Source organism: Plodia interpunctella, chromosome 10 (genome assembly GCF_027563975.2).
Source record: "Plodia interpunctella isolate USDA-ARS_2022_Savannah chromosome 10, ilPloInte3.2, whole genome shotgun sequence".
NCBI classification, from domain to species: Eukaryota; Metazoa; Arthropoda; class Insecta; order Lepidoptera; family Pyralidae; genus Plodia; species Plodia interpunctella.
In genome coordinates, this window is record NC_071303.1 from 7,270,073 (window position 1) to 7,292,499 (window position 22,427).

Sequence of the window (22,427 nt, forward strand, 5' to 3'; positions counted from 1 at the left end):
TTGTCATTTCATACACCATTCTAAAGTGTTTAAATCACTTTAAAATTACGAGTTTTCACTGCTGAAAACACGTTTGGAAAATTCCGCACAAGCCATTTGATTATTATAATTCTTTATTATTTTTTTTTAACAATGTCGATTTAAAATATTTTCGAATGTTATTATTGGTAATAGTGTCACAACACTTTTAAAGATGAAAATGTTACAACTATAAAAAAATATCAGGCTTTTTAATTTTAAATACATTTCTGAGAAATTCACTTTATACAACAAAATAAAAACAATAAAAAGCTGTAACATTGTAAAATTAAAGAAAAAAATGCAATGTAATAATCAGCGCCATCTATCGCCTAGTAGACGTACTAGTATGACATTAGTGACAATTTACTTTTCTCAAGCTGGCGCTAGATGGCAGTAATGAATTTAATTTTATTTTATCTGAAATGAAAGAAATTTGGGTGAATTGTTATTTATTAAAATTTTAAATCAATGTAAATGATAAGTGAAAATTGTAGTTAGTTATGAAAAACAGTTATGAAAATGGACTAAATGAAAAATGTAAATCCTATAACAACCAAGCAAAAGATAAAATGGAAAATAAGTATGGAAACAACCAACCCAGGCTTTATTTATTTATTACGATAAGTGTATAACATCGACACATTGCCATTAAACATATGATTTACAAATAAAATCCATTTCTATATTTACAAAATTCTTTCCCATCTTTATTACACGCCTAAATAATTTATTATTTATTCCTTTTCTTACGCTCGCCCGTGAGCAATATTGAGGTATCACTAGTTCTATCTTCTATCCCAGTAATGAGTGAGTGCTACATTATAAAGAAATAAGAGCATTGTATGTACTACCTATGCCTGCTTGTTTTCTCGAAAAACGTGGTCACGTATAGTATGTATAATAGGTACCCTAAATCTAGTCAAAAATATTTAAACAAAACAAAAATTACAATTCAAAATCCCTGCAAAATTCATAAAATTATTTGTCTGTCATGTCACTTCAATGCTTTATAACATTATTGACTTCCAAAGATGATTATTTTTGGAAGTAGGTAAATAATTAAATTTTAATAATAATATTTGAAACAGTTACTTATTTAGTTTTTTTCTTAACAAACTTTTTTTAGAGAGATTTTGGGTTATATACGCAACCACTTTATGTATGCGAAACGGCCGTGTAGACAATACCTACAATAATAACCTTAGGTATATGAATAAGAATCTATACAAATAAGATAGAAGCCCCTGTATAAAACGTTACCTACAGAAGTACAGATTAAAATAGCGACGTGGACAGAGAAAGATTACAATTAAATAAAGTTCACTCATAAGAAAAGATTCTCTACGAAACTTATCAAGAAATAACCCTTAGTGATCATTATATTTTTAAAGATCAGTCTAACATTCGATAAAATTTACAATTTTTAGTTTCTATAACCATTATAATATTTAAGGCTATGGCCGTGTGTCAGTCCGATGGGTCTTTCAAAACCTTAACTTAGTACAGTCGACTGCACATCAACCTTTTCAAATTAATTGTAATTCGCCGCTGCTACAGCACAGAAGTTCGTCCGTCAGGGTAATTTCATGTGTGGTTGACTGTACAATAGTCTTTAATTTTTGTTGTATTTTTATGTAGGCCTTAAAATAGGTTATTCCATTTTAATTACAATTTATTAAGTAGGTAAAATGCACTAAGTAGATATATTCGGTTGAGGTTTTGATCGACTAAATGCAGGCCTCGATCTTTTATTTTATTATTCGTGCATGTAGGTATGTACTTATATATAATTTACAAATGCTGTTACAAATTTTAACTGCAAGAAAATGCAGTAACGAAGTACACACGCCGATGTAGAAAAATCACATCTATCTGTTCATAAAACTGGTATATTTTTGTTGTATTGTGTTTGCGGTAAATCAATGGGTTAAGGCAAATAAAATAGTCATATGACAACATTGTTTACATTTAAAAAAGCAATCGTTCTTCGATTGCTTTTTTAAATTTATTAAGGTTAACTGAAAATTGAAAATAGTACCGTAACGTACGAGTAGAGTAAGTAGATAGGTACCAGAAATGGATTAACGCCCAAATTAGGAAAATATTAAATAAGTATTTTAAGCGGTCAACAGGTTTAAACTAGGGTTAAGACAAGTACTAAAATAATGAAAATGAACAAAAAGTAGACAGAAAAAGGAATAGAAATATTACATAGATAAAGATTACGACATTTTGTAGACAATAAGTACAAATAACATCTACCTAATGATCTAAAGTCGCTAAGTCTTATTTAATTGGTGTAAAGATCCGTCTTAAAACTACTTAATTAAAATTGTTGCTTCGTTCATGTCAACAAAGTTAACTACAAGTTAGGATACTAGTCGAATTATCACACTTTTTACGATTTATCATCGCACCACTTCAAAGACCTATGTTCGAATTTTCATTGGAGATAAAAAAAAATATTTAGGTATAGAAGAAATAGAGCGAAATAGTGTGTCGATGCAATTATTTTTTTCGAAAGAATTCTACATTTTGTTGTGGTGTTAAGATTTAAAAAAGTCAAAAGTGGGTAGTAATATTATGTAAACCTGTAGTTGTAGGCTTATGATTCAGATTCAATTCAAAAAATGGTTAACCGACCGAAGTGCATAGCACTTAGTAAACCTACCGTGTTTCAGTAATTCTGTAAAAAAACTACTAAGGAAGGAGTAGATCTCGGGGCACTTTCTGAATTTATGGCAGATCTCATTCTCATATCGTGATTTTGTGTCAACGATTTTCTCTCGCAATACAGCGAGGGAATGCCGCCAGCGTTATGGGCACATTTGCACTTTGTAATTAAATTTTCTATTTTGTGTCATTTTCGAAATATGCTGTTAATAACTATGGAGCCATAACCCACAAAAAAATTTTTAGTTTGGGTACCTTTCTCGTGCTGCGTGATAACATTGCAGTAAAATTCCCTATTAATGAGTATACTTAAAGAAAAAGGAAACTACTTTATAATTGCGACGACCATCTGATAAAATAAATGCAAAACGTAAAAAATGCGACTAATTTCATATTAAGTCTTCAAATCGGCCATTTTTAGGTATTGTTACTATGGTAGGGTATACTCCAGTATATTGAAAAGAAAATAAATCGTCAAGCATTAGTTAAAAGTAGTACTTATTGTACATATCTAAATCTATTAGGTAGTTATGATCAGATTCCATTATTTTTTTAATTCCATTTGTACGAAATTCCTTTTATATAAAGCGAGCAGAGATGTTTACGCCTAAAATTTTCCCGATTTTGGTCTCAAAAATATTTCTTATATCATTTTGGGAATAGACTGAGAAAATTTAGACCGTAAACCCATCTCTGTTTATGAAATCCTGAAGAAGCTGCAGTTTATAAAGTAAGGGATCTAAATTTAAGTTTATCTGAAATATTTAAGAGCAGAGACAAGGAGGAATTTCTCAATGAAGAGATCGGAGTCAAGGGCTGCAATGTGGGCGGCGCGGCCGACTAGAGCGCTGGCAGTGTGCGGCAGCGCGTGTTGGACGTCGTAGCGGACCACGGAGACTGTGGAGGCGCGCGCTGCCAGCGGGGACACCATGTTGTGTACCTGGAAAAACAAATTACCACGAGACGGATACAGAATGAGATAGGCCTGTAGGCCTATCTGGAGCTGGGCCTATCCGAGATGGTCTGATCTTTTCAAACGGTTTAACAAAAAGTGAAAAGAAAATGCATGTGGAGAAATTTAGGGGAGGCTTTTCCCATTCGGATTTGATTGTTGTTGTTGCACAGCTTTACGAACTTTTTGTAGAAAAATATATATCTGCCATTGCTTTTAGTTAAATTTCTCTAGTTAATTTATTTACCAACCTATCCCTCTTGACATGACATGACATCAAGCCAGCACTTGTGTTTGCCCATTCCGCCAGAGTCAGGCGGGAACGGCAAAGCCAGAAATTCGTTCCCTACGTAATTTGCCGGTCTTTATTTACTAACCATTTCCCTATAAGCCTGTCCCAGTAGCGACGTATCTTTCGCAGCAGCTTTGCACAGCTCAAGCCTCGCTGAATGCAGCGGCACGTATCTGTCCTGACCAGAGCCACACAGCAAGATGTGCTTGAACTGGTGAAGCTGGCTCCTCTCGCTGAGCCGGTAGAGGAACGAGCGCCGTGGGTCGGAGGCGTCGCGAAGTGATAGTTGCAGGAGAGAGCCAGATTTTTTCCACTTTTGCATGAACCACATTCCTGAAAACGGAATTTTTGTTACGGTTGTGATTCTAGTAAGTTTTAAAATTTTGCTGCGAAAATGACATCGAAGTTTCGCGATCTCATTGAAATTCCTTTAAATTGAATCCTTGAAAAAAAAATTGAACAATTTAAGATGTTATTCTTTAATTTATTCAATTAAAGCGTATTTAATAGAATATTTACGTAACTTTTACCAGATTTCTTTTTATACTTTAATCCTATAATCCTAAAAAAGTAGATAAATAATCTTACCAGCATTGACTAGCCCACTTGAATTATACAATGTTCCAAGATGAGGGCCACTCAGCGACAAAAACGTGTGCAGTTTCCCCAAAAACGGCTTCATTTGAGGTCGGGCTAGCGCCGACCTGATGATGATGGTTCCCAGGGAATGACCCACGAAGCTGATCCTGGCTGGCTCACTGGAGTTCTGAATGTGGGTTAAGATCTCTTGGACTAGCCTGGAACAACATATACTGAGTTTGAAATTGATAATCTTAAAATATTGATTCGTTATTTTATCTTTGTAGTCATAGTTACTTCAGTTTACGCTGTTGTATCGCTTACGTTCCTATATTCCATCCCATTCTTCTCTAAATATTTCCTGTTTATTTTTGGTCATAAGAGTTTATGCTATCATTAATAATTGACAAAATATAAAATTTTTTCACAACTTATATAAATGAGAGTAATAAGAATCGAAGAAGAAATAGTGCGCTAGCGTATTCTACGCTTTGATGCTCTTTAACTGAGAAAAATGATTTACCGATCAGTCATGGTGTCGAAATCGGAGAAGGTATCGCCCTGGTTTCTCTCGGACATTAGGAAGTCCAGCCGGGCGCCGGGCAGCCCTAATTCCAAGTACGTCTTGACAAGCCGAAGATCTGCCGCGTTCCCGTCCAGGCCATGGACACAAATGATGAGATGTAAACCTTAAACAATGTTAAAATTTATTTTGTTAAAACTATTCAGTTTTGTCCTAAAAAGTCAGGTGCAAACACAACTAACTAGAAGATAAGATACTGGAAAAATACTGTGTATTACGCAAATTCATCTCTTGCCTGCATAGTATTATTATAAAATTTGTGAATTCTGTTGTGCCACGCAATACAGTTGGTATCAAGTCCACACAGATGGGCATGAATCCTAAATACTCCTAATGTGGTTGACTGTTCAGCTGATCAGCTAGTGTATGTATTATTTTACCACTGTTAATAATTGATGGTGAAGCTTATAGATGCTTTATACAGTATATATACTCTTTGGACATTCGGACTAGTCATTGTCAGTCATAACCATTTATAATATTCACATAAAGAAGAAACGTAATATGGAACGCTGGATCTTACCTTCGGGATTAAACATTCTGTATTCATCGCTAATATGGAAGTATGGTAAGGAACTTTCCACAGGTGGGAAGTCTGAGTAAATAGCTCCAGGATACTTGACGCTTTGTCGGAACTCCTCTCTGCATTTCACAAACAGCCGTTCAGATTCAGCCAATCCGAAGATACTGACAAGATTACTCTCCCTTGGTTCTGCAATATAAATATTGTCATCACTACACAAAGTCGCTTCCCGCTGTCGGTCTGTCCCTATGTATATAGATCTTTTAAACTACACAACGGTAGAGAACTATTGTCCAATATTGGATGTAGAAAAGTCTTCTGTTAATATTATAGTTGATTATGTAATTTTATTAGAATTTGTTTTACCATGTCCATTTTCACTTCTGTTCGCGAGTTCTCCTGTGCTTTGACTTTTATTCAATGTGCCTCCAGCTGGGCCTCCCATAGAGTTTACGGACTGGTGAGGCCTCAGTTTCCTCCTTTCCATTATACCTGATGTGAAGCCAAAAGCCAATTTTGTTAATAACGCAAAAAGCACTTTAATATGCATGAAAAACGAACACACTCGTAATGAGAAAATCGATTTAGTTTTATTAGTTCAAAACCATGACGATGTCATTGATGTGGAAACTTATTAATTACGACATTTACCTTCACAAACATGATACAATGGATTATCCAATTGCAAGGTTGAAGGTTGAGTCTCTTGTTTTTGTGACTTTTTTGAAGGTGTAGATGATTTAGACGATTTGCTGCTCTGACGACTTAATTTAGGTGATTTTGAAGGAGGATCCTGCAAAAATGGATACAAAATTAATAACTACCTTTTTAAATGAAATTCAATCAAATGTTTACAAAACTTGATACTAAATTGATTTTAGTTAAGTACCTTAAATTCGTCTGGTGGCGGTGGAGCATCTCTAAATTGTTGTGGAGGAGGTAAATGCTCATAATCATTATTCCCTACGAAATGTGCCAAATCAATTTCAGAATTAGCTTTGCCATGGTACTTCTGTATAGCTGATACTGGTCCCGGGGCAGCTGTTTTAGGATGGGTTTTGCAGGGTCTTTCCACTGTCAGACTACGGATTTCTGCTGCTATTAATTTTTCTGTGTATTGGATCCTGTCCTTTAATTTTGTTTTATCTAGAGAACTAGAATTTACAGGTACTTGTTGTGCAGCTGCTTTTCCAGCCATCTCCTTGCGTATGTATGGGTGTAGATTATCACCTACTGTTTGTGATTTTTTTACTGAACCCTCACTAGAATTTTTTGGGGTCAAACAAGCCTTTCCTTGGACAGCACTAAAAGAATTATGCCTTTGATTTAATTTTGCAGTATTTGCTTCAGAACATTTTTGATAGCAGCTGGCAGAACAAGTGTCTGAATTGCATCCAGCATCTATTCCGTTGCTATGCATTAATTTGTTATATTCACACTGGCTATCTGTGCATATTGAATCACTACAAATCGTGCATTCCTCACAAACTTCCTTATCACAACATTCAATTTTCTCATTAGAATTATTTTGAGATACTTTTACAGCTAATTTTAACAAGCGCTCTCTTAACTGTTCACCATTGAGAACTGTTCTTTTGAAGTCACTGATAGTCTCACCGTCATTTTTTCTTGTGTTTGATTCATCTTCATATATTTTATTAGAAACTTTAGATGTTGTTGAATTAATAGGAAGAAAATTTTGATTTAATTGACAACTGCCATTATCAGGCGTGGATGGGCCTGAACTTCTCCCACTTGATACCCAACCACTTTGTTCACTCATGCTTGAGGTAGAACTACACCTACTTCTCTTTTCTTCTTTATTAAGGAAACTTTCTGGTGGAAGTATTTTAAAATCTTTATCAGCAATATCAAGAGGCGGAGATTCAAATGCTGGAGGTGGTGCTAAGTTTGGCAACGATTCTGAACCAAAGGTATTGCTTAGATTTGGTTCGTCTAAAACAGAAGCAGCACTTCTACAATGTCTTAATAACTCTGGTCCATGGTCCAGGCTATAAGGTACACTAGCTGATGATTCAAGCCTTTTAAGTTCAAACGGTATACTTTCATTACTCGAGGAAGACGCAGCTTCAGACATTAATTGGGTCATTTTTTCTGAAGCTTTATGTTTGGTTCGTTTTTCAGGCTTGCCGCTAGATCTTCCACTCTTTGGTGTAGCTAAACCAGACTTTGGAGTAGCTCGACCAGATTTAGGAGTTGCCAAACCAGATTTTGGCGTTATTCCACCCGATTTCGGTGTAGTTTTTCCAGATCTTGGTGTTGCTCTCTCCGATTTAGGAGTGCTTCGTTCAGATTTTGAAGTGTGTCGATCCGATTGACTGTCTTTAGACCGAATAGAATGGCGACTACTCAATGAGTCTCGGCTGGAATTAATTTTGGTACTTTCTTTTCCGCTATTATTTAATTTAGACTCTTTAGACCTACTTTTCTTGTGTCTTATTGATGGCATCGTAGAATGTGGTGTCGACGGAGGAGTTTTTGAATAAGTTGATTTTGAAGTTCCATCACTGCTCCTATCTAAAGTCATCACAAATCCACTGTCGTCACTGCTTTTACTAGATTTTTTTTGATAGTTCTGTATCAAACTACCTGTGTTAAAATCATAGCTCCAATCTCCTTTCTGAAGGTAATAGTTAAGTTCATGTCGAAGTTGATTACGGGCTGCTTCAATATCTATATGCTGTTGATTTTCTACATTTTGATGAAACACGTGAGTAGAGTTTGATCTATGAACGTGTTTATTAGAAACTAAGTTACTTTGATCAGTCACTTGATTTTTCCCACTGACTGGTGGGTAAGAATTACGTGGAGGCAACATAGGACGGGGTAAATTTACTCTATAGCCTCTTTGAAATTCTAATGGATTACGAATTATATTATTTGATTGTATTGTACCCTGATTACCGATATAACCATAGACTTGGTTAGGATTTGCTTGTATCATGCCGTCATACTTATAACCTACATTGTGAAATACTTCATTATTCATTCCATGAGGATTAATTACATTACAGGGATTTTTGTATTTTTCTCTAAATTCATTTATATTTCTTCTATAATCATCACCCTTAGATGTACATCGTACTGTGGTATTGGTGGGATACGCTGTGGTAGTAACACTCCTAGGCAATGTGGTTGGTTTGGCTGAATTATGTGGAGGATAATGTTTAGAATAATTTACAGATTGATTGGAGCCGCTTCTTACATTTTTAGCCAAAGTTTGTGGATTATTGAGAGGTGTCATCTGCGAAACTCTTAATTGGTCTAAAGATTTACTATGTCTGGCAGGTAATGTGCTAACTCCGCTGCTGATTTCATGTTTCTGTCGAAATACTTCATTTGGATCCGCATGTTCCATACCCATGTGAGAGATATTAGTACTGCTCTTAGTTGTATTAATATCTAACAATGTAGAAGCGGAGTATCGAGACATCTGTTGACCTTGTTGAATGGAACAAGAAGCAAATGCGCTATTTGGTGGTAGTTGAATTTCGCTGATTTGATTATTTTGTACAATATACCTATTCCTTCCAGTCAATTCAAGTTGCTTATTATGAGCCTTAGTCAGTTCAACTACGTTTTGTTTAACTAAAGCCCTCTTTGGAGACCCTCGCGCTGATTTTTGAGGAGCGAGAGTCAACGTAGCTTGAACTACATTACTATTTGACTTTGGCGCGTTGAATTGTGGTTCAAGGACATCTAGGATAGTTTTTGGGAGTGTGAGGGTGACTCTAGAAGCTTCAGAGGATGGTCTTCTTGAATCCAAAATTGAACTAATGGTACAGGCACAATCTTCTCCAAGGGGCTCGGTACATAGGAATGGATCTGTAAACGAAATGCATACTTAATGTCTAAAAATGATATCGTGCTACTTTCAAACGACGCTGAAAATTAACTTCATTTACTCACCACTACCAGACTTATTGGCACCAGAATTCAGGAATGAGCGCCGTCTTGCGAATTCTGCTGTGTCTTGATACCTATTGAACATTTTGATAGTTATTATTTTTGTTTGTATTCTTATATACTTTAGATTTACTGTATACGGCAATACTAAGTCCATTGCCAATGGTTACGTGCATTACTACCACCCGTTAAATGTGTGAAGTATGTAGACTACTGTGGAGGAACCCACCTATCTTCGAATATGATCGGCATGATATGCGGGTCGCCGTCCAGCGCTATGCAGTGGACCGGCAGCGGCGGCAGCAAGGCCAGGTAGCGGGACCTCCTTGCAGCGTCTCCCACACTCTGGTATGATTGGTAGTTGCTGTCGTAGCAGCCGGCTAGCGAGTGCCGAGGGTTGTCCAGCACGAAGAAACATTCCGAGAAGCGCTTGATTCTGGAATTTTTGAAATTTTAAATAGATCACCTCGATAATTCGTATTTTTTATACTATCAAGCAGGCAAACAGGTCCATCTAATGGTTGTAGATGAAAAATTGTAGTAAACCTTTTATGTTGTTAATTTAGAAAAACTGAATAAGTGGATGGATCTGCAGTTCCATTTTCTTTTTGTGTTTATTTAGGTACTAATCAAATTACCTGTTTATAGTTCCATAGAGTTCAAGCTTGATATAAAGATGTGGTCTCGTCCCAGAGTAGGACCACTCCCACCTACCGTGGCGAATAAGGGACACAAAGCCTAGACAACATTAGCATTGGAGGCCACTCAAGGAGAGTTGACGTTAAGCAGGTATCCGGTTATAAATCACAGCGGAATTTATTTTCAAAATTTGTGAGGTTATTTTGCTGACCTCTGCTGACGCTGTCACAGTAGAGCCCCAAATGCAACTGGTAACATGTGGAGACGAGAGAGAGATTTCAAAGTGAGTATGTGGAAGTTAAACTGAGAATATGGAAGTCAAACTGAGAATATGGAAGTCAAACTAAGAATGTGGAAGTCAAACTGAGAATATGGAAGTCAAACTGAGAATGTGGAAGTCTTGTAAAGTTAGATCTTACCTCAGCGCATGATGTCTAGCCGCTAATGCGTGGTGGACATGGGGCCTATCAGACGTGTGGTGTAGGAAGGCACGCCAGCGCAACGTCACCTCGGCGCAGAGCCGCGCTATGTCGTGCGCCGCTCCAGCCGCCCATTCTTCTTCTTCGCCGGCTTCGGATTTCTGGAAATAATATATTTTTCATGTGTATGTTTGATGCCGCCTGGTAGATACTGGTAGAAAGGGTAAACCCCGAAAATTACAGGCCTGATGCTATCAAAAATGATATTTAGCGCCAATAGGCACTGCGAAGTATGGAAGAAAATGTAGAAAAGGGGATCTATGATAAGTACTATAGGTCTATATCAGATAGGTACTTAACATCTCAGGAGGTAACCGGGAAACGCTCAGATAAGAGAGAAACAGCTACCTTGCCAATATCACTAAGATCTTTGATCCTCTGGGCCACTTCGCCAACCACGCTGTTAGTAGTAGACTCCTCAGGAGTCAGGAGTACTCCAGTGGATCCGCACACAGCTAGCGCGCTCTGCAGGCCCTCCAGAGAACCTAGCAGGATACCGCACACTTCTGCATGAACTTGCCTGAAAGTTACACAGTGTTAAGTTACAAAAGGGTAATATAATAATCAAGGTTCTAAGTACAAATTTAAATACAAATTGTTTAATGCCATTTATATTGTACTTATACATCAGTTTTTAGCTTTAGGCACAATGTTTATAATTAGTTACAAAATGAACTCTGTTGGATATTTGCAAAATTTTAAGAAAATGGGACGGCAAAAGTAACCTTTCATATTGAAATTTCTTTTTTCAACTAAGGTTGTGAACATCACTTATTTTAGTTAAAAATTACTTAAAACTAAGTCTACCGCCGACTTCCTAAGTGCAGGTGAAGAAGAAGATCAAAATTACGATTTAGGAAAGAATTATATTATTAATTTTTCATTAAAAACATGGCGATCATTGCGAACACGGAGATCTACCTGGCATGAGCGATTTTGCTGGAGTTGGAGCCAGCGCACTTTCCCGCAGAGCCAAAGAGAACATTCTCGAAGCTGCCTGACGTGTTGAAGTTGGAGCCAGCGCTCTTCATCAGCTTGCCCCATTGCTTGCTTGAACGGGGCGTGCTGGAAAGTAATCGTTTCATGAGAAAAAATAAGTTTATAACTTGATTTCTTACTCACTTTGTCAGCCGTAGTTAAAGAAATTTAAAAAATAAAAAGAGAGGATATAATTATAATTAGAAATATGAATATTATTGTAATAAATAGGTACGTACCAACTTTGCACATAGTGCATGATACTTTTCCTTTGCAGAAAGACATGAAAAAATAACAACTTAGTAAAGAAAAGTCACAAAAACTAAAGCTATTGTTTATCAGTCTTCTTGATTAAATATCAAAGATTAGGATTGAAATAAAGTTACTTAATAACATATAGGTACCAGTATCTGTGAAGTTATATGGTAATGCAAGCTAAATAGCGTTGTAGACTGGGCACTTTCGCTAAACTAAGAAATATATAAATTCTACATATATCATACTTGATGTAAGGCTGATGCAGAGCAACAAGGCTGGCGTGGATGGTGATGGACACAGATGACAGATGGAAGTAGTCAAATAACACTGGGAGATGGTAGTGCAAGCCCTGGGCCGGTTGGAAGTGCAGTTTTAGGACACGGCATGAGACTGGCGCTAGTGTGCTAGACTGGGCGCCCTCGCTGCACCACAACTCCACGCCTAGGCTCCATTCTGCTCGTTCCAATGATTCTTTTAGGTTTCGGCTGTCCACTGAAAATAATGAAACATGTTTCAGCAAGGTTTTTGTTAAAGTTTCAATGTAACATCAAGATTGTTCCAAATGGGAGAATGGGGATCAGGGGACACCGAAAGAGATTAAAAAAGCGTCGGCGCGCTTGATTTTAAGGTTTTGACATTTGAAGATTGTGTGTAATAGGATCATAAGAAAATAGGATGTGAACTCACCTAATAAATGAGCTCTAAAATGCACAATGTCCCTCAGCGTGACCTCTTCATTCCTGTACATGATCTGGAAGGCTCTGGACGCAGCCAGGCCTCCGATGAGAGAGGCATTGGTGGTGGGTCTTCCGGTCCTAGCTGCGCCATTGCCGCTGGAGACTGACGCCTCGATGTGGACTGGGACCTTGGGGGAGACGCGGAGGCCCACGCGCACTTGGTACATTCTGAGGAGCACAGAGAATTTGTTAAGATTAGAACCACATCTGGAAGAGAAAAATTATATTGTCTTCATCGATAAGTGCTTATCATCATGCTGTGGTGTTACCTATTTGATTTCTTTTTAATTTACATGTGAGTTATGTAGACGAATTGGCGGATTTTTACCAAAAGTTTTAGAAGATAACCACACCTAGAAAAAAAAAACATTTCTAGGGCCTTTATTTGTTTTGTTTGGACTTTATCTTTTTAAGTTATGTATACTCAATATCAATGTATATCAATATAATAAGGTTTTATCTCATATTTGCAAGTTTTCTTCATTTCTTTTTAATATAATTTCATTTTAATACCATGTTAATAATGCACACACACATGCATACATACACACATTCCTCTATATCATATTACGTAATGTATCCCTCACAGGACAGACAGTCAGATAGGAGGAACAGGTTACTAGCCCATCGTCATCTTAAAGAAAAATCCTCAGCTTGGATTGATTAGTATCTTCAGTGAAATGCAAAAATAAAACGCATAAAATAATACCGCTACCCACACCGCACCGTGACACCTTGCACCCTTCTGACATTAAACCTACACAAAATCGATCATATAAAAGAGACAGCCTATCAAAAAACAAAGTACATTTTCTGTCGCTGGTTTGCATTTAATTCGCGACGAGCACGTCATGCGAATGATGCCAGTCACGGACTGATTCAGAATTCATATGCTAGTATTTTACGAAGACGTTGCGTGGAAGTGGAACTTATGGGGTTGGGTCCTTTCGTACCATGCCACAACAACTACGCTGTGAGGTTGTACTAGGAATGTCTCTGATAAGGTATATACGAGTAGGTGGTAAGAATGAACTCTGTTTCATTTTTGTGTTTTCGGATATCTTGAATGTAAACTTTTTGATTTTTAAAAGTCATAACAAGCAAATATTAAAAGTAGCTTTTGCCCGCGGTTTCGCCCACTTTAATTTTCCACAAGAGGGTGAATTTCACGAGCGTTTTCAACTCCGCCGCGGGCTGTCATTGGTGTGTATTAAATTGTACCATAAACAGAAATCAATGTAATTATCCTATTTTATAAACATGTATGTACTGGTGCAATGTTAATTTTATAAATATTTAATTTTAAAAAAAGATTCATTAATACAAAATAATTAGCAACACTAATGAAACGCTACACGCCGACGCTCGTGAAATTCACCCAGGAATGCTATTACTGTTTTTCCGCATACAGCGTCACATACTATCAAAAATTTTAACCTAATTCTACGGGAATCAAGGGTATCAGCTACCTCACTCCCACATTTCAAATTTACCCAGCTGTTTGAGCATGAAGGGGTAACAAACATAGTCACAAACTTTCGACTTTATAATATTAGATGGGATTATAATTAAGATAGGATTAGAATAGTTGGTATAAAAGACGGAAAAAGGTTCACAACACACCCTAGCAGTTCAGGTAGGTATAATGAAGCTAACATAGGTTCAAATCATAGATTATATAATTAAATAAATAAATATAAATAAATTATTATTTTATGAGTCATTATTTAAGGCTCTGTTTTCGGTGTTTAAAAAGGAGAATAAGAAAGGTGTATAAAGATCAATCACTTCAAAGAAATAACTCAGCATATTTCATTCATCATCCGTCTTATTCAAATCAAAGTCTTATTCAAATTTCATAGCATTTATTTTTCTTGATTCTAAAAATAACCTCTATCCTTACAAGCACTTTACGTAAAAATATACAGGTGAGTAGGTACATCTTAGTGCCCTTTGATCCAGTGTGTTCCTACAAATGAAATGAGTTCCAGAAATAGCAAGTCATTTGTCACCTATTGAGGAGCAGTGGAAATCCAGGGGGAGTAAGGCGCGCGTTCGCAGCTGTCTGATTTGATTTCATTGGTGCGGTGCGGTGACATTTCGCTGTTTACTTCAGCCACAGATTATATAATACTTACGACTACACTGTTTGACGAGTTAATTTAGACGGAACTTCTGTGACCCAAATAGTGATGAATTTTTAAGAAAAATAAATAGGTACGTGGATATTTAAAAAGTACCTAATTTTATGTTTAAAAATGGTGCTGGCAAACAGTTCAATGGCCAATAGTTTGTTGGTGTACAGTACAGTCAATTACAGCACATCAACCTACCCAAATTCATTGCCAGTTTGTGAGAAATTGATATTTAATAAAAAAATTGACGTGAAAACGGGCCTGTCAGTATCTAATTTCTGAATAAATGATTTGAATTACAATTTGCAAACTCGCCGCAATTTCACAATTTCCGCGCCATAGAGTTTCAGGGTAACTTGATGTGCTGTTGACTGTACCTACCGTTCCACACTCGTGCATGCTTACGGGCCATATTTAAAACATATACAACATAATTAAACAATTTACATGTATTGTAAGTAGTCCGGCCCTATTTCCTACCTTATATATTTAATGAGATTGAGTTGAAACGCGAATGGTGATGCGTCTTCTATGCGTATTAGTTCCAAAATGACGTCATTATATGCTTTACGTAACAAAACAGTTCAAAAATCTGTCTACACTGCACGAAGTTTTTTACGTGTGTGCCGTTTGCGCGGGTGTAAAAAAACGCTTTCGTCATAAGTTTTATTCCATATTCGAATTATTGAATCCAATGAACGGCAATGAAATAGTAATAAAAGTGTTGTCATATCAAAAGATATTTTAACGTTTTAAAAAACGTTAAAATATCTTTACGCATGTTTTAAAAGCGTCGGTGCGGACAAGGCCTATCTTTCACACGGTTCACACCACACAATTCATTACCGTCCCGTGAGCTGACCTGACCGACCCGAATCAATTTACAACGTGTACCGAGTTCGGCCCTGTTTCCTACTTTACCGTCGCCATTTAATTACCGTCGGCACCTACCTGTGTATATGGGGTTGAAAATAGCGATCAATTCATTTACCTATAGCATCAAGCTGTTGGTGGCATGCATGTTGCAAGTGAGAATCTCTAGGCTCCAACTACCCCATGGAAAGCTGACGTTATCCTACTGATATTATAAATGCGAAAGTTTATGAGGTTGTTTGTGTGTATGTAGGTAGGTACGTTTGGAACTCTTTCACGCAAAACCAACTGGACCGACTGTTGTGAAATTTGGTACACGGGTAGAATAAACTGGAATAAAACATAGGGTACTTTTTATTCCGAAATTCCCATTGGAGCGAAGCCTCGGGGCGAAGCAAGTAATTGTTTATGTATATATGTACAATGTCTAAATTATTTGCTAAATTTGTTATGAATCTTGACCAGAGAGTAATAATATAAGTTTGAGCCACTGTTTTAGGGTTCTATACGAGTAGTTGAATGACAAATACATAACCAGTAAGATTCCTCTTCTCCGTTCCTTCATCACAGTCGCTTTATTCCGAAACTTAAACCTACACAGCAGACATTTACTACGAATGTATAGGGAAAGTGAAAGCTTCTGATTTACATCTACTAAATTTTAAATTAAATTAAGAGAGAAATCGAAACAAATCTGTAGGCAGATTTCCATCAGCTGTAAAGGCTAGGAGTCCCTTAGTTGATCCGTACGAATTCCACGGGAAGACATAGAGTGACCCTTTTCTAGGGCGGAGCCACACGCTATTTCATTTAAATTTTGTCATGAAATATTTAGAAGAAAGTAAGAATCTTGCGACAATTTATTGAGTGCGTAAGGAGTGACAACCGGCGTTTTATTTAGAACTAGGTCACTCACCGAGCGTGGGACGAGCCGCGCGGATTTGTTTGAAATCTTTCAATTGCGTAGCTCAAACTAATGTTATTATTTTTAATAGCCATGCCATGTTTCAGGAAACTGTGTACAAATTTTACAAAGATCTCGAACAGCAACTTGTTACGGAAACACGCGCGTTACTAACATTTCTATTTATATAAATTTTGTATTTACTTACGCGACTGTTTTGTTAAATTACTTCTCAGAGGTTATTAATGATAAGCATTTTAGGGCCTGTTTCACCACGTTCTTGTGAAATTATCATATTGTCATCTGACAGATAAACTATTTGTTAGATAAATAGATTGGCCAGATAGTCCTGACTTTGAAACAACACTTTTGAAACGCGACTGTTTTTCTTGACTAATTAAATTATTGGCCATTTATAAGCTGATTAGATAAAGATTTTACTTTTTTGCTATAACTGGCATTACTACTTATATGTATCACTGCCATATTATCCGCTTCACACTATCCGCGAACTGCTCGTCAAACTTTGGCGGATTTGGTATAGGTACATTGCTGATTTTTCATCGCGGTAAATAACGCGGTAAACTTTAAACTAGGTACGCATTCGCCGACGCGAATGTGTGTGTCACAATTTCCGTATAAATTATTGTACCTATTTGATATTAGAAAAAAGTATCTGATTTGACTTGATGGAAAATAGCCAATTTCCGGATGGCTCATCAGGATGTCAGGTCATAGACTAACAAAAAAGAAAAAATGTCAGAAAAAAAATCAAACAGTTAAAGGACTTTTTGTGGGGACTGAAATATCACTTCCTACGCTTCCAAATAAGTGTTGGAGTGTCGGAACATGATAACATTGAAAAGTATGAATGAGCCGGACTTACCCCTTCTGTTCTAGGAATATAAGAGATAACTTGGAATTAAGTACTTGCAATGTAGCTGTTATTTTAAATAATCCATACTAATTATTATAAATGCGTCTGTTTCGCTTTCACGGCTAAACCGCTGGATCGGTCTTGAGGAAATTTGGTACCTATGCATGTATAATTAAAGATCCTCGTTAAAACATAGGCTACATTTTTTTAAATAACTAATCACCAAATGGCTATAATGGGGGGTGAAACTTTGTATTAAAATCGTATTTGTTCCGCTGTCGCAGAGAAATTCATGCGAAAGCTAGTTAAAAACAAATGTAACGTTCAACGAGTGAAGGTATCTACCATATGGTATAGGGTAAACATACCGGTTTGCCGGCCACTACCCCATATCGGCTACTGCGCACGGTCTATCACACTGTCTATTATTTAAAATAAATTAAATAATAGACAGTGTGATAGACCGTTTCTTTCAAATTTCGCGCTATTCGATTCGGACGAACATCACGGTTCATTATCCAACGGCATAATCTTGACATTTTCGAACTGAGCCCTCAGTCACCATTTAAAAATTTGGTGAGTGGACGCGTGTCAAATTTAGCGCAAAAAATGGAGCAGGTGGATTGATTTTCAAAGGCAACTTTTTAAGTATTACTGTTTGTTTATTGGTGATTGATTTGGTTTGTGCGTATTTAGTATGTTTAATATCAATATTCAAGTGCCCAAACTATATTAAGTATTCATAATTTGTGATATTTTTAGTGGTCGATAACTAGTGCATTAGTGGACGAAATGTGATTTAAAAGGCTATATAACCGGTATATTTGCTATTTTTCCGAATATATATTTATTTAAAATTATGCAACACTGATACGTCTATAAACATTAGATTATATGAAAGTAGACTATTGTAGGATGCTGTACAAAAACAACAGTTTTAGAGTAACAATATTATGATAGAAATCAACTTTGAAGTCAACAAGGCGCTTAAATGGCCGATAACCGGTATGTTTACCCTAAGTATATTTTAGTAACGCATAATAGTCTCCAACCTGATAAAAAATGTAAAACCGCCCATAAGTAGGTACCTACCTTTGCTCGTGAAACGACACAAATAGTCTCCTAATCTTCACCATAATATTTACATTGAAACACACAACAAAGTGGCACGTACTCTTCGACACGACGCGAACGGTTCAAATAGCGCGGTTAATTTTAGAGTCGGTTACCGTGACCTTGCGGAATTACACCAAATGGCCACTTTGTCTGATGAGGTAATTGTGGAATTGGTGAGAGTTATGGGAATGTTAATTAAGTAGGTCGATCTACCTGGGGTCCTCTCTCACGCAATCTAAGTTCACTTCATGAGCTCTCTCCATTTTTTCCTGAATTTTTTCTGCATTTACAAAAATCAACGTCACAAAATTTCGTAGGAACGCGCCGATCGATCGAAGACCAGAATAGAAGGTACAGACCTTCATGAACACCTGGTCCAACTGGAAAGAGCAGTTGGACCAGGTGTTCATGATACTTTCTAATAAAATCCTTATGTATCTGGTGTAGCATAATTTGACAATATTTTTTTATTTTAGGTAAGAAATATATGAAATTGATAAAAATGTAATGTCGGGCGCTAGTGTGCGCCTGTGTAGTCCCTATACAGTATAGAGCGCGATATTTATTGTTATGTGATTTCACTCGATTTAATACTTTCATTTACTGTACACTTCTTGAAATAACGATTATCAAAATCTTTCGTAAACTAAATTTTAATGTCTCCCTACCCTATTCACTCAAACAATTTTCAGAGTTTTTTGTCGCTGTCAAAGACACGACGAAGTTAAAAATATTCTTAGGAGGGTGATTTTTGGGGATGGTAATTAAGGATATTACAGATAATTTCACCCTCAGTTGTGGTCCTTTTGTATCTCCGGTCTCGGTGACATAATTGTGAGAATTGCCACCCGTGCCATTTGAGCCATTCGGTCATTTGGGACATTTGCAATCATTTGCATACGAGACACGGAACTAATTAGGCCGTTATTATTTCTATACGTCCATTGGAAATGCCCACTTGAATATTTATTGCAAGTTATCATAATCATCGTTTTCTGCATTAAATTATTGGAATAACACATAAGATACTTTTTATCCCGAAATTTCCATGGGAGCGAAGCCCTGGGACACAGTTATATGTATGAATTATATACATGTATTGTATTACTCTTACAAAGCCGTGTGGTGGGACTCCGTGACTGGTTTCACCGCTGTATCAAGTTACCAAGGTCTTTCGTGGCACAAATAGAGTTATTTTCAGAATGAACTAAAAAGAAAATAATAATAATAATTTCGTAGTATAATTTCGCGATAAGAGTCCACAAAGCACTTCGATGTGTAAGTATTTTACATCGAAATTACGAAATATGCTCACTAACTTGGATATAATATGTGAATGAGGGTTCATTCACATATTATATCCAAACGTTCAACAGCACAAAAATCACATCGAAGATTCTTCCCCATGTGAAGACTATGTAATATTTGTAAAGACATCGTTTACAATTTATTTTGAATACGCGAGCATTGCCCCGAGCGGTGAGGGTGGATGACAAATATTTTTTATGAGACATTTTATTCGGCAAGGAAAATAGTGGAAGCCATTGGGGGTCGTATAACACTGGCACAAAAAGCTAGGAATTTTATATTTTAGTGGAAGCGAAAATTTTACCTTATCAGTATAGGCACCTATGACAAGCAATGTCTAGAAATTTACTTTTGTAGCACATGCATTGTTTGCTTGCTCTGTGTTATAAAAATGAATTTTTTATAGGTTTTTTATTTGCACTTTAATCTGTGTAGGTTTTGTTCAATGGGACCAGGAAAAACAGGTAGTAAAATAATTATGTGTAAATGCGATTACCGTCGTAAGTAACAGTAAACAGCAAAAGCTGTTTACTTATATTACGTAAAAACGTAATATAAGCCAAATGAACCAATGCAATATGGTTAAAATAGCGATTAATCGGTATAGGAAATGACTACATTCGATTGGGATAAAAAGTCTCATGTTCCATGTAAAGTACCTTGATACCTCTTTAAAAAAAACAATTTTTCCAAGACATGTTTCCCACCTACACTTATAATTTAAATGAAACCGTTAGAGTCGTTTTAGAAAAAGTTAGTATATTTTCAAATATTATAATTTTACAAATATTCCTTGTTTAATAGTATAGTAATAAAATAAGAGAAAAGTATCTTAAAATGTGAAGTAGAAGGAACTACCTTATCAATTAAGTACATTACATCCGACCCTATTTTAGCCAACATTATTAAACGCATCTGAAGGGTCCCTAGACACTTCATCTCTAACTAGTTGTGAAGACTTGATGTCTTTATTATGATAAACTATGTTCCTCGTTAGACAACGCAACCCGATATCATTATAGATATATATCCTTCGTTATATGTGTGTGTAGCATAAAATCGCATGATAATAGAAATATCTACCACTGACATAAAAGTAATGGGTAATCGATCAACGTTTGCTTATATCGCAGTGGAGAAGGAATAGTAGGATAATGGACACTGAGCTCCGACGCCTTGTGATTGAGGATGGAATCAGTAAAGCACTGTGATAAAAAAGCGAGATCATTCATGTTGGATATCATTATGAATGATCTCGCCTTTGTGCATTAGTTTTCATTTATATTTTTGGTTTTATTAACTTTAAAAATGGATAATCATAACGTCTAATAACTTACCTTTATTTAATAAAATAGTACCTAATTTGTTTATTTTTCTGCAAACACGTCTACTGACTACGTTATCGAGTTAAATGTATCGATTCAACAAAGTTTTAGGCCATCTATTATTGCTTGTATTCCTACCTCTACATTCATTTCCTTTTTACTTACTGTCTTGTACTCCTATTCCCTGTACCCTACTCCCATCCCTAAGTAATTATTAATTATCGCTAAAGTACATAATTAGTAAAGAATAATTCGATAATAATCATCAATTTATTGACGGTTAGGGCTCTTGACTACTGATCAATGATCACAGTAAAGGACTTTTAATAGTGTTAATCAAGGCTCAAGACCTCTGAACCAAGTTCGTCATGTTCTGAAGTAATTACAGAATTCCTAGGGTTGTGTTGAAGGTTCACGAATAGGGCTGACAACAGCTCCCGCTTGGTTAGTTGCGTCATGAGCTCACCCTCTCTGGAAGAGGTCGACATTGTAGAACTTGTACAGTTCCACGGAGAACTCGAAGGTGGCCTGCAGGTCACTCATGGTGTGCGAGGGGGGCGGGCGCGGGCGCGGGGTGCGCGGCGCGCCATGCCGGCCGCTACCAGCCCGCCGCTGGCCGCATGCCGCGGGCTACATGCGATCCTCACTGCACTCACAAAACCACACCCCGGCTCAGAATCACACAACTCCGGGCGCGGTCTTCGGACTTCACCGCGCGAAAATAGCAAGCGACGCGCGGCGGCGGAAGAGCGGCTCGCAGTGCCAGAACTAGGAATTCATTTTTTAATAGCTGGCAGTGCGCATGCGTGCAGCGACCGCCGCCGCGCCGCGCCGCCCTGCAGCAGTGCGCGCTGGTCGCCCACCTAGACAGGTGCTCGCTATAAGCGCTGATTCACATGTTATGAGTTTCAGGGATATGTCGCCGCGTTGTAATGCTGCGATTACACTCCCGCGGGAGACGCAAAGGTCAGGGGGGCGGCGGCGACCGCGCCACGACCTAACCTTTCTACCTGCCGATCGCCTCTATACACCGATGACGCCATTTTATGAATACCTGTCGGCGCGAATAGGCCCGTCCTTAGATGGAGTGAGATTTGATGTTTTATGAGTTTGTGAAGGGGATAGATATGAGCGTATGTCATAAGGATTATCGTTACACTCATGGATACTGCGCGTTTGGCCACGTGCTAGCCTATTTTTGGATGTGATTTATTTCGGAGAGTTATTCTAAATTAGAAATGTACCTAT

At 37.1% G+C, this 22,427-nt stretch overlaps 1 protein-coding gene across 4 annotated transcripts; it reads right to left on the reverse strand.

Annotated features, from left to right (window-relative positions):
• Positions 1 to 619: 619 nt before the first annotated feature.
• On the reverse strand, positions 620 to 22,054 carry LOC128672970 (uncharacterized protein). Of its 4 annotated transcripts, none has more exons than XM_053750513.2 (17): positions 21,646 to 22,054; positions 12,592 to 12,809; positions 12,150 to 12,396; positions 11,886 to 11,915; positions 11,590 to 11,733; positions 11,017 to 11,188; positions 10,609 to 10,769; positions 9,780 to 9,986; positions 9,554 to 9,624; positions 6,513 to 9,469; positions 6,275 to 6,416; positions 5,990 to 6,115; positions 5,624 to 5,812; positions 5,041 to 5,206; positions 4,527 to 4,735; positions 4,024 to 4,271; positions 620 to 3,634 (listed from the first exon to the last, which is right to left on the reverse strand). In XM_053750513.2, exons 1-17 carry the CDS (start codon positions 21,720 to 21,722, stop codon positions 3,446 to 3,448), a joined length of 5,553 nt encoding a protein of 1,850 aa, XP_053606488.1. In that variant the 5' UTR covers positions 21,723 to 22,054; the 3' UTR covers positions 620 to 3,445. The 4 variants fall into 4 exon arrangements, with proteins under 4 accessions (XP_053606488.1, XP_053606490.1, XP_053606489.1 ...); XM_053750515.1 differs by lacking the exon at positions 21,646 to 22,054 and adding an exon at positions 18,523 to 18,598; XM_053750514.2 differs by lacking the exon at positions 11,886 to 11,915.
• Between the last annotated feature and the right edge of the window lie 373 nt (positions 22,055 to 22,427).